This window comes from Vigna radiata, chromosome 1 (assembly GCF_000741045.1).
Source record: "Vigna radiata var. radiata cultivar VC1973A chromosome 1, Vradiata_ver6, whole genome shotgun sequence".
Taxonomy (NCBI): Eukaryota; Viridiplantae; Streptophyta; class Magnoliopsida; order Fabales; family Fabaceae; genus Vigna; species Vigna radiata.
The window spans coordinates 10,486,794-10,499,276 of NC_028351.1; the positions used below are offsets into that span (position 1 = coordinate 10,486,794).

Consider the following 12,483-nt stretch of genomic DNA (forward strand, 5'->3'; position numbering starts at 1 on the left):
TCTCTCGTACAACGTGATAGTCGAGTTCGATATGCTTAGTTCTTTCATGGCAGCTTTGGTTGTGAGCAATATGTTTGACAAACTTATTGTCACAATAGAGGGCAACAACCGTAGTGGTCTCAACATTGAGATCTTGTAGGATGTAAGGGATCCATTGAATTTCGCATACTGTAGCAGCCAGTGCTCGATACTCTGCTTCGGTAGACGACCTGGAAACAATATTTTGTTTTTAAGTTTTTCATGATACAAGAGAGGATCCAAGGAAGACACAAAAGCCAGTGGTAGATCTTCTAGTATTAGGACAAGTTGCCCAGTCCGAGTCACTAAAAGCTTTGATCTGGATATGAGAGTCAGCAGCAAAGAAGAGGCCTTGTGAAGGGTTGGACTTAATGAATCTGAGCATGTGCTGCAAAGCCCGATAGTGGTAATCAGTAGGAGCATGAACAAATTGACTAAGAAGATTAACAGAAGAGCATAGATCAGGTCTAGCATTAGTGAGATAAAGTAGCTTCCCTATTAGCCTGCGATAGAAATTTGGATTCGTAAAGTAATTTTCAGTTTTGTACAAGGAACTTGTGTCACTTAGAAAGGGAGTTGTGCAAGGCTTGGATCCCAGCATCCTTGTCTCTTCAAGAATGTCCAAAACATATTTCCTTTGGCATAGGTGTATTCCTTTCTTAGATCTGGCAACTTCAAAGCCTAGAAAATATTTTACCTCTCCCAAGTTTTTGATCCGGAAAGCATTATGGAGAAGAGCCTTTATATGGTCAATTTCTTTAATAGAATTTCCTGCTAAAATGATATCATCTACATATACAAGGAGAGCTGTAAAATTTGTGGAAGTTTTCTTAATGGAAAGAGAATGATCAGATTTAGATTGAGTGTAGTTAACAGAGAGTAAAAAAGAAGATAGCTTATCAAACCATTGTTTGCTAGCTTGTTTGAGCCCATATAGAGACTTGGTTAACCTGCAAACCTATCCTTTCTCGTGAATATCCAGTCCTGGTGGTCGTTCCATGTACACCTCTTCATTTAGGTCTCCATGTAGGAAGGCATTATCTACATCAAGTTGATGTAGATGCCAATTCTTTGCGACAGCAATGGCCAGAATCATTCTGGCAGTGGTTAGTTTAGCAACAGGTGAAAAAGTGTCTAGAAAATCTATACCTTCTTGCTGAGTATAACCTTTACCTACTAAGCGAGCTTTGTATCTTTCTATGCTACCATCAGCTTTATGCTTAATCTTGTAAACTCACCTGCAACCAATGGAGTTTTTTCAAGGAGGGAGTTGAGTTAAGTGCCCAGTCCCATCATCCTGCAAAGCTTTGAGTTCTTTCTGCATAGTTGTAACCCATTCATGATTTTCCTTGGCTTCATTATAAGATTTAAGCTCATTATCGGCAGAAACAACTAAAGTGTACTTGAGGTGTTTTTCAGACAAAGAGTCATAACACAAAACACTAGAAATAGGATAAGGGGTTTTGTAATTATTCTTAGCATGTAAAGAATCATACGAGGAGTGATTAATCTTATGGATGCAATCATTTAGATATTCAGGGACCCTTTTTGTTCTAGTGGGTCTTCTAGAGTTGTCACCAATATGATCATTACCAGTGTTGGTGCTAGTGTTTTCTTTGTGATCAGGTTCCTGCTCAATGTTTTTATTCTCCAAAAAATTTTGAGCCCCATTATAGTTAGGACCATACCAAAGGTCATTAGGAAAAACAGTTTCAATTTCTTTTTCAACACAATTGTTCTCATTATTCGGTTGGTTTTTGTAGGGAAAAATATTCTCATAGAAAATGACATTCCTGCTTAGGAAAATTTCTCTAGTATTCACATCAAGTACAATATATCCTTTAACCCCATTTTTATATCCTAAGAAAACACCTTTCCTAGCTCTAGAATCAAGCTTATGTCTATTATGCTCTAAAGTGGAAGCAAAACATAGGCAGCCAAAAGTTTTTAAGTTCAAATAAGTGGGAGGATTGTTATATATCAAATCATAGGGAGTTTTACCATTTAGAACAGAAGTAGGAAGCCTATTTATCAAATAGATAGGATGAGAAACAACATAGCACCAATAAGCAGTAAGGATACTAGATTGGAAGAGGAGACTACAAGTTTTATTTAATATGTCTTGATGTTTACGTTCAACAATAGAATTCTATTGGGGTATCTCTACACAACTCCTTTGATGATTAATACCATAGGAATCATACATACTAATACAATTAAGTTTAGGGCCATTATCAGATCTAAGAGTTTTAACCATTCTTCCAAACTGGTTTTTGATTTTTAGGATAAAATTCTGTAAAAACTCTTTAGTCTGTCCTTTATTGTGCATTAAAAAGGCCCAAGTATGTCTATTGTAGTCACCAATTATGGTAAGAAAGTATTTATGTTCATGGATAGAAGATATAGAAATGGGTCCCCATATATCACAGTGTATTAATTCAAAACAGTTAGCAGAAACAGTGGTGCTCTGGGAAAGGCAGTTTATGTTGTTTAGCATAATGACAAACATCACAAACAATTTTAGATGGAATTTGAACATAGGGAAATTTTTTACATATTTGTTCTATGATTTTGTGACTAGGATGTCCCAATCTATAATGCCATAGATCATTACTAACACGTTTACAAGAAAGAACAGTCTTAGGTACATAGTGCTGGGTAAAAACAGAAAATGACTGAAGATAGTAAAGGCCTTTGAAAACATTAGCATGCCCAATCATCTTCAAGGTAGAGTTGTCCTAAATCTGGCAAGTCTTAGAAGAAAATGTTAGAAATACAATTTAAGTCCCTTGTTAGACTTTGTACAAATATAAGATTGAAGGAAAATTCAGGAATGTAGAGAACATTGAATATGATAAAATTTCAGAAAATTGGATAGTTCCAGCGTGTTGGGCTGTAACCACAGAATTATTAGGAAGTTTAATTGATATGGGTTTAATTTTCTGAAAGGTAATAAAATATTTTCTTTCATGGGTCACATGATCAGTGGCCCCAGTGTCAATAATCCAGGAGAAATTACCTTGGCTGTCTCTAGGGATGTTTTTCTAAATTTGACTAATGCTGTGAGTATTCTGTGTCTAGGTACCCTCTATGAGTTTTAACAGTTTTTGCATTTTTTTAGGAGTAAAGATCTGCATAGAATTACTATGATTTTTCTGTTGGGCATTCTGTGTTTAGGTAGAGGTGGAATCATCTTTGCAAGCATTAGCATAACTCCATTCATTTTGGCCTCCCCTATCCTGACTGTTTTGGTGATCATTCTTCTTGTACCATGGTGGATAGCCATGTTTAGAGTAGCATTCATCAATCGTGTGATTCATCTTGTGACAATGGGAACATTGCTTCCCATAATTGGGATTTCTCCCTCTTCCTCTTCTTTGACCATGTGAGTTAGTGCCACGACCTTGACTTTTCCAGTTGGGCTTGTCAGACGTGCTGGCTAGAACTTTGAAAGAATAATTTTGGCCTCCCCTATCCTGATGTTGCCTTTCTTGCTGCATAAGGAGAGAAAAGACCTTGTTGATGTTGGGAAGTGGCTCCATTAGAAGTATTTGAGTCCGAACAGTTTGGTAGGTGTCATTGAGTCCTTTTAGGAAGTAAATAATGTGTTCAACCTCTGTGTATTTTAGAGAGATTTTAGACAGATCACATGTGCATGAGTTCTTACAGGTGCAACAGGGTATAGGCCTGAGAGATTCTAATTCTTCCTAAAGAATTTTTAAGTCAGTGAAATATTGGTTGATATTTCTTTCTCCTTGCTTAATAAAATGGATATCTTGTAATAAAACTGAAATCTTGAAATAGTCTCCCTTAGAAAACCTATCTTTGAGTTCTTCCCAAAGATATTGGGTAGTGTCAACATAAAGGACGCTTTCTGCAATCTGGGTTGAAAGGGTCTTGATGATCCAGGACAAAACTATTGTATCACATCTCTCCTAGGCTTCAAATAATTTGTCGGTTCTTGCAGGCTTTTTGATACTGCCATCAATGAATTTAATTTTGTTTTTGGAGAGTATAGCTCTTTTCAAATTTCTGCTCCAGGATGAGTAATTGAAAAGTAAGAACCTGGAAAATGAGAGTAATACCTGGATTTTCACCAGGATGAAGATAATAGGGGCTTGAGGGATTAGTGGTGGGATCTGGGTTATTTTTCGTCATGTCAAGAATGGGTCAAGATGCCAAGAACAACTCAAGATACAGGTTGCACTTCTGATACCATATTGTAGAAAAAGACCCAATAGCCTTAAGTCGAGAAAAGAAAGGCCCAATAGCCTTTAAATCGAAACTCAATTGTTGAAGGGTCCAACAGAGATAAAAATATCTCTTCCAAAAGCTCCCAGACTTGTTTCTTCGACGATGAATAGAGAGAGGAAGAGAGTTTAGCGTCTTCTTCGTGGTAGAGAGAGAAGGAACAGAAAGCACACTAGAGGTTCTCTGTCGTTGATGAAGGAAGAAGAAAAAGGATAGATCAGAGCAACAACAACAAGAAAGGGTAAGAAAAACTTTAACTTTTCATATCTGTGAATGATCAAATGTTGTATGTATTACAAACTGAGGGGAAAAACTAACCTTTTAAAGGTTAGGAAAAGGGAACCAGGAAAGACATTTAAAATAAACTATCCTAACATGTTACTACCACAAAATAGTAATCTTAACAGAAAACAACTATCAATATTAGTTAACAAAATTTATGTTGGAACAAATATTATCACATTTTTTTATGTAAATATGATTGTTTTTAGGAGCAGTATTGTTTGAAAATTTGTATTTAAAAAATTAAAAAAATATTTTTTTAAACTAATACATATGATTTATAAAATAAGTTAGAGATTTACTTTATTTTGGATTACTTTGAAAATATGATCCTTCTAACTTATTTTGGATTACTTTGAAAATATTCTCAATATGAATATATACGATATGATATTTGGATATGCATTGGGTAAATTATGAGTAAATAGAAGTTTAAAAATTATATAATGCTAAAACATGAACTTTTGTTTAAAGAGATTTATTTTTCATTTAAGAAAACATATTTGTTAAATAAAAAATAAAACATAACTAATACAAATAAAAAATATATACTTAAAAACTTTGTTAGTTTAGAATTTGATTGAAGTGTTTTGGATTATAAACGGCTTAGGAATAACTTGATCCAAGTGACATGTGGAAATTGATATTGACTTTTATATCAATTATTAGATTAATCATTTATTACTAAATAAAAAATTACAATGATAGTGAAAGTCTAACTCTTTCTATTTAATGTGTAACAAATAAAATATGTTCGATTATGATTTGATCCACTTAACTTTTCTACAAAGACTAAAAGCAAAGTGACATACTCAAATATCAAAGCATTACTTTATATCTTCTTTAAATTTCTTTGTATTAAATTTTAGTTACCAATTATTAATTAAATAATAACGATATTTTATTACTTATATTTATAACGTGAGTGATTTTGACTTTGTTGAGTTGTAATTACAAGTGTGATATTTGATATTATGTCTTGAGAAAATCTCATTATACATGTTCATAAGGTACACACAAATAATTTTACTTTTCAATCTATTGCGGGTAATTTTCATTAAATTTTGACAACTTGTAAATAGGTACAAATAGGACTTTGGACCGAGTACAAATAATAAAAACTGAATATAAAATATCAACTTACTTAAAATCAAAATCACCTATATCTATTTTATCTCAATCAAAATCAAACCAAATATTACTAAATCCAAAACTAAATAAAATAACAAATCTCTAAAATTTAAGTTTATCTAACACGAAAAATATGTTGTGTAAGAAGAAACTAAGGAAAAATTTAATTATCATTGTTTAAAACCATTAAAAATCATTTAATAAACATCTCTGATAATTTTGCTGATAAAAAAAAATCTTAAACAAAATATGTTAAAACCTAATTCTAGCACACTCTAAAGCACCTGATTAGAAATTCAAACATTTCTATTTTCATGATTACATGAATGGTAAATTTACCTTGTGTGAATTCGAGGGTAGCCATTTTAGGAGATACAAAGCTAAAAAGTTTTAGCAATGAGAAACATTTTTTGAAATTCAAATTTGAACTTTTAGGGTTTGTAATGGAACAACATTGATTCATCCATGTGTGAAGAAAAAGGTAAAACCTTCATTTGTGTTTCTATAGAGTATTATTATATGGTTGTGTCACTAATTATGATTATGGTTAATCATTACATAATACATATTAGCACATGTGTCTTTTGAATATTGGCCTTATATTTGTTATCAACAAAGTAGGGTACACAAAAAGTTCAAACACATAATCAATGATCTTTCTTTTCTTTCTTATCAGTATATTCGCCTTTGCAATGTAATTATCACTGTCTTTCATTCTACGATACCCCTTACCAATAATCACACTTTATATTTCTATTACTTATTCATATATTTGTCTTTATCAACATATATTATTATTAAAAACTTGTTATATATCACAAAAAAAAATGTTAATGTTACTATGGGACTTGAAGCTAACCGGGGAGGATGGCAAAATGTGGGGGAGAAAATCAAGCGCGAGAGGTGTAAGAAAGCGTTTTGAAATCGTTCGGTATCGAGAACCGTTGAATAGAGTTAAAATATAATTAATGTTATAACAGATATGGTCAAACGATTAAAGTTTGCATTAATGATCATTAAGAAGTAAATTAATTAGTCAGATTTTTATAAACTTTATAAATAAGAATTTACTTGAGGTAGACTTACTTTGATTTACTATTGAATAACAAAAAACCTACACAGAAAAATTCTGACTTGAGGGTCGGAGTGTATTCTGTAGGTCATTCCTTTGGATCGACCGATTGATTGAAGCACAGAGTCAACTCAAGCTGTTATCCTCGTTCCATTTCAGCAGATACAATTAATTTCATCCTTAATATGTATGTGATTTGAATACTTCTTAATTAATTGAGATTTGGAATTTCAACTAAAAACTATTTCACGATGTTATCATTTGTTTAGATCAATTAGAAGAGATAATGGGAAAATCTTTTGATGAAAATGACACAACAACTGGTGTAAGAAACTAAACACCACATAATATAGTTTTGTAATTATGAAATTAAAAATTATTTTAGTTCATAATTTAGTGGTTGAATTCATGATGCAGAGAATAGTATTTTTGGTGGTATAAAATTATTTATAATATATAATTATTTAAAATTGTTGTTATATTTTTAAATAGAATATAGAAAAAGGTATATCTAATAATTGGTCCATAGGGTACCAAACAAAAGGGTGATACGGTAGGGTATGTATATCTTCAAAAGAAAAAGAAAGCCCAAAAGATAAATGCTTTGTTTTCTCACGCGCTTCAATTACTATTTAAATTTGCATTTCCCACCATACACATGAAAACCTCACTTTTATCCTTCTCAATTTCTGAATATCTCGAAATATTTTCTTAAAAATTCAATTCAAAAAGTATTTTTGTATTCTAGATTTGAAGTTCTCTAATACAATTTTGGATCTATAAATACCTTTCAAAACATTCAATATAGAAAATATTTGTATATTATGAAGTGAATGTTTCGTAATGCATTTCCAAATTTAAAATACTTTCCAAAACGCTTAATTCAAAAAATATTTTTATATTTTAAATTGGATTTTTCAAAATGCATTTCCAGATACGGAAATATCTTTCAGGATTTCAATTCGAAAAATATTTTCATATTTTAGATTGTATTTTTTAATCTAGAAATATTTTTTAAAACATTAATTCTAAAAAATGTTTTTATATTCCAAAATTGATGTTTCGTAATGTATTTATGGATCCAAAAATATCCAATGAAAAAAAAAACAGATATAGAAATTTTTAGTATAATTTTAATGAAGGATGGTTTGAGAATTACATGTTTTATGGGGTTTAGGAAGGAACAAGACGGTGCAGGAAGAAAAGGCCCACAGAAACCAAATATTCATTAGTGCGTCCAACATTTGGGTGTTACTTCATCCATCAGCACGTATCACATATTGTTTTCGGCAACTCTCGTCCCCTTTTTGTCCAATATTAATATTTAAAGAAAAATAATATTTTAACACCAATTTTTAAAACTATTTTGACATTATCCACGTATCAAAATGTGGTTGGACAATTTTAAATTAAAAAAAAACTGAGACTAGAGCATATTTGAAAGGAAAAAACCATTTTTTTTTTAATTTGAAATCGTCTAACTACATTTTGACACGTGGACAATGTCAAAATGATATAAAAAATTTGATGTTAAAATATCATTTTCCATTATGAATTGCTCTTTACATTATTAGCTCTTTCCTATCATCTAGAAAAACAAGCAGACCTCATGTAACAGTTACAACGATGCGAAAGCTACCATCATATGTTGCTTGAAGTTAAATGAGATGATATTATTTTAATTACAATTATGTAAAATTGTTTTAAAGTTAAAATTGTAAAATTAAACTTACATTAATTTTATAGGATGACAATGAATAGTGTGTGGTCAATGACGAGAGGAGGAACTATAGTCCACCATAATCCACAATAAAAAAATTCATCATGTTTTGATCTCTAATTTAGACCAAATTTTTTTTATTTTCTTTTATTTTGTTATTTCTTAATTTCATGTTTGAATTTCTAAGTCATTTCTTTTGTTTTCATTTAGAATGGGTTAATTATTATTTTCAATTTTATAAATTAATTATTTTGTAATTAATATTTTTAAAATTTAATTAATACCTATTTTATTAAAATTAAACCAAAAAGTCTTTTATAATTCATTATTTTATCTAATTAATTTCATTTCTTCTTATCATATTAATTAAATATATTACAAGTTTTTTTTTTATTTCTATTCAATATTTTCTAATATAAACATAGCATAGCATGAATGAATAACTATGTTAATGAGTTACCTAATTAATACATATATTTAATTATCTGCTTCTTGATTGGTGAATAAAAAAATATCATAGTATTTGGCCCGTTAATTTTTACTATTCATTAATAATTATTAATAAAAAAAATTGTATTTTTCAAAACTTAGGTGATCAAAATAAATTGATTATTGAAAAAATATTAATAGTTGAAGAATTATTTAAAATTTAATTTCATATTATGTTTTTTTAAAACTATGAAATTGAAATTATTTTTAAAGAGATTATTTTTTAAAAATTTTTAGAAAGATTAAACTTATTTACATTAATATTAATATTTTAGGATGTAATTTAATTTGAAACTGTATTCCTAATTAATCTTTTTATTTAAGTTTATATTTGAAAGTTTTATTTCTAAATAATTTTACTTCAAATTTTAAAAATAAAATATATAAATATTCATGAATATCTATATGTATTGTAAGTATAAAAAAAAAATCATGAATACTTTTTCACATTTACCTTTTCTTTTATATTGGTTTAAACGAGAGACTAGTCACTTACCAAGGAGTCTCTATTTTGTTTTTCTTTTTAACAAAGTAGAGATGGCAAGAAAATTAGGTTTGGTAGGTCTTAATCATCTTGTCTAACTTGTTCAGTTAGATAGTTTGTATATATTGGTCATTTCACGTTTTTTAAGAATTTTGACTGTAATACTTGATTTTCTTATAATGCAGTTCAATCAATTTGTCTAATTCGATCGTTCCAGCCATCGAGGTCATTTCAACCAAATTGATCAATTTATCTATTCTGATCATTTTATCAGTTTCGGTCATTCCAGTTATCGAGGTCAGTTCGACCAAATTGACTAATTCATTCATTCCGACCATTCTATCAGTCTGACTATTTCCATCAACCCAATCAATTTGTCTATCCCTAGCTATTTCGTCAATCCGTCCATTCAAGCCGGTCCATCCATCTCTTTCACTTTGTCTGTTTTGTCATGGCAAAAAATTTCGAAAAAATTTTAAACTCTAAATATCATATTAAATATAATAAAAAAGTATATATAAAATTAGTCTCTAATAAAAATTATACATGGTACTTTATTTATAAAAAAAAATATGGCATTGTTCACTTAAGTGGATATGAGAAAGAGTAATTGAGTGAATTTGAGAAAATTTGAAGGTAAGTTTTTTTGTTGTTCACTTGAGTGAATTGGGAAATAAAGGAGAGTAGATTTGGAAGTAAATTTTGTGAAAATTAGTATAGGATTTAATTTATGTGACAGATTAAAAAAAATTACTTGCAAATTCATTCTCACTTATTTCCAAATTTATTCAAATAAACAATAAAAAAAAAATTCATCTTCAAATCCTCTCCGTTACTCCTCTCTAAATTCACTTTAAATCTAAAATATAAAGTAAAATAACTTAGGTTAAATAGATTTGGTGGTCCCTATTTTTGCTGGTATTCTTCAAATAGGTTCCCGTTTTTTAAAAATGATCAATTTGGTCCTTAAATTTAAAAAATTAGATCAATCAAGTTTATTCCGTTAATTTTCTTGAACGACGTTAAAAATGTCTTTACTGGTAAGAGGATGTGTCATTTTTTATACAGGTGGCACATAATGACTCATTAGACGTGGATTTAGATTGTTTTTATGATTTTTAAATTAATCTCCCAAACTGAAAATGAGACTTAGCCTCTCTTCCTCCGAGCGAAACACCCAGAAGCAACCACTCTCACCGCCTGCGCTTTTTCCTCCCTCTCTGTTTGAGGGTTTTCTTTCCTCCCTCTTCGGTCGCCACTGTAGCCTTAGCCAGCCGCGTGCACCACCGCCCTCCACCGAGATCTCGCCCCTTTTCGCGTGTGAGAGGAGAACGCACACCTTCCACCTAGAGTTCTTGTCACCGCTGCCTCCACCTAAGAAGGTTGTCGCGAGTTGCGGCGGAGATGCTTCCTCACCGACGCCCCTAGCGCCGTTCTCCTCCCTCTCCGTTCGACGGTTCCCCAACGTTGTTCTCCTCCCTCTCCGTTCGAGGGTTTTCTTTTCTTTCCCTTAAACGCCAGCGCCTCCAGCAGCACCACCGCCGATGTCGAGGACGAAAATATTTTTTTTTTTTGCTTTATTGGTTAATTCATCTATCAATTGATGTTTTGTTTACTGGGATTGGAAACATTGGAGTATGTGTTGAGTGCTAGAAATTGGTCTTTGTTCTTGGTGATTAGTTTTTTTTCTGTTGCCTTGTGCAGTGCAGGTTGAGGATGGTGGTGTTATGCTTGAGCTGGGATGGAGGTTCAAATGAAGATGAAGATACTGGTTATATTTTTTTGTTATGTTCTCCTGATAAGTATCTAGCTTAACAACAAAGGGGATGGTGATGATGGGTAAGAAAGTAGGCTCTTCTCTTGGTCGACCTCTCTTTTGTTTCTTTCTTTTCCGATATATTGAGTACACCTCCTCCAGGAATGGAATGGATGATGAAGGTGACTCTTGATGGAAGCAAAGGCTAGAGTCACTAGTGCAAAACTAGGTTTTTAAGTCTGTCAATTTAAGTCTGTTAGAAAAAATTCAGACTTAAAAAATATGCGGTGGCAATTTTGTAAATAAAAGNTACTATTTTAAGTCTGTTAAAATAATATCAGACTTAAATTTATCTTTTAAGTCTATTAAAAGAGAACCAGACTTAAATTTTACAATTTTACATCTGTTTAAATTTCAACAGACTTAAATTTATGCTAATTTTAAAATAAAAATTAAATTTATCTTTTTTAATTGCTTTTTAGGTTTTAGANCGCTGCAAANCCTCCCATTTCTCTCCTTCCCCATCTCTTTTGCGATTTCTCTCCCTCCCCGTCTCCACACCAATTTGTTTCCCAATCTCTCATCCACCTGACAACGACGACCTTTGGTGGCTCAACAACAACAACGTCCTTGATGCTCATCTGCATGATTATTGGTGCGTTTTGGGGGTTAGGGTTTAAAATTGGGGATTTGGGTTTTTTATTCTTGGGGATTAGGGTTTAATATTGGAGATTTGGGTTTCTATTCTGGTTTTCATTGTGTTGCTCTATTACTAGTTTATAGTTTATAGAAGATAGTGATTGTGGCTAATATTCACAGTAGTATCATCACTTCTTTGAACACTATCATGGGTTATGACATCTTTCATTTTCTTAAATTTTCCTCCCATATGGCACACTGTTTTGGTTACAAGTTTCTGAAATTTTTTGCAAAATTAGTCACCGCTCTGTTATTGCCACTNGATTGGGAAGCACAAGTGTTNGATTCACTATACTGTGAATGATGAAGGTATGTTTTTTAAGCTGATTACNGTATGATACTGTGATTTTCTGGTTTGCTCCTTGTTGTATCTTGTATACTCTGTTATGCCATATTGTGAAAGCTTGCTATTAGTGGTTGTCTAGATCAAAGCTTGCTATTAGTGGTTGTCTAGATACAATGATCTGGTTTATGGGATTAATAATTCCCTCACGCAATTAAATTATCCTCCATGTAACTTTGTGTTGTATAAATTTTTTTACATTAACGCATGCCATCATGTAACAGTCCAACTTCAATTC

At 31.4% G+C, this 12,483-nt stretch overlaps 1 protein-coding gene across 1 annotated transcript; it reads right to left on the reverse strand.

Annotated features, from left to right (window-relative positions):
- Positions 1-238: 238 nt before the first annotated feature.
- Positions 239-1,032, reverse strand: LOC106757341 (uncharacterized mitochondrial protein AtMg00810-like). Its single transcript, XM_014639989.1, has 2 exons — positions 969-1,032; positions 239-825 (listed from the first exon to the last, which is right to left on the reverse strand). Exons 1-2 carry the CDS (start codon positions 1,030-1,032, stop codon positions 239-241), a joined length of 651 nt encoding a protein of 216 aa, XP_014495475.1.
- Between the last annotated feature and the right edge of the window lie 11,451 nt (positions 1,033-12,483).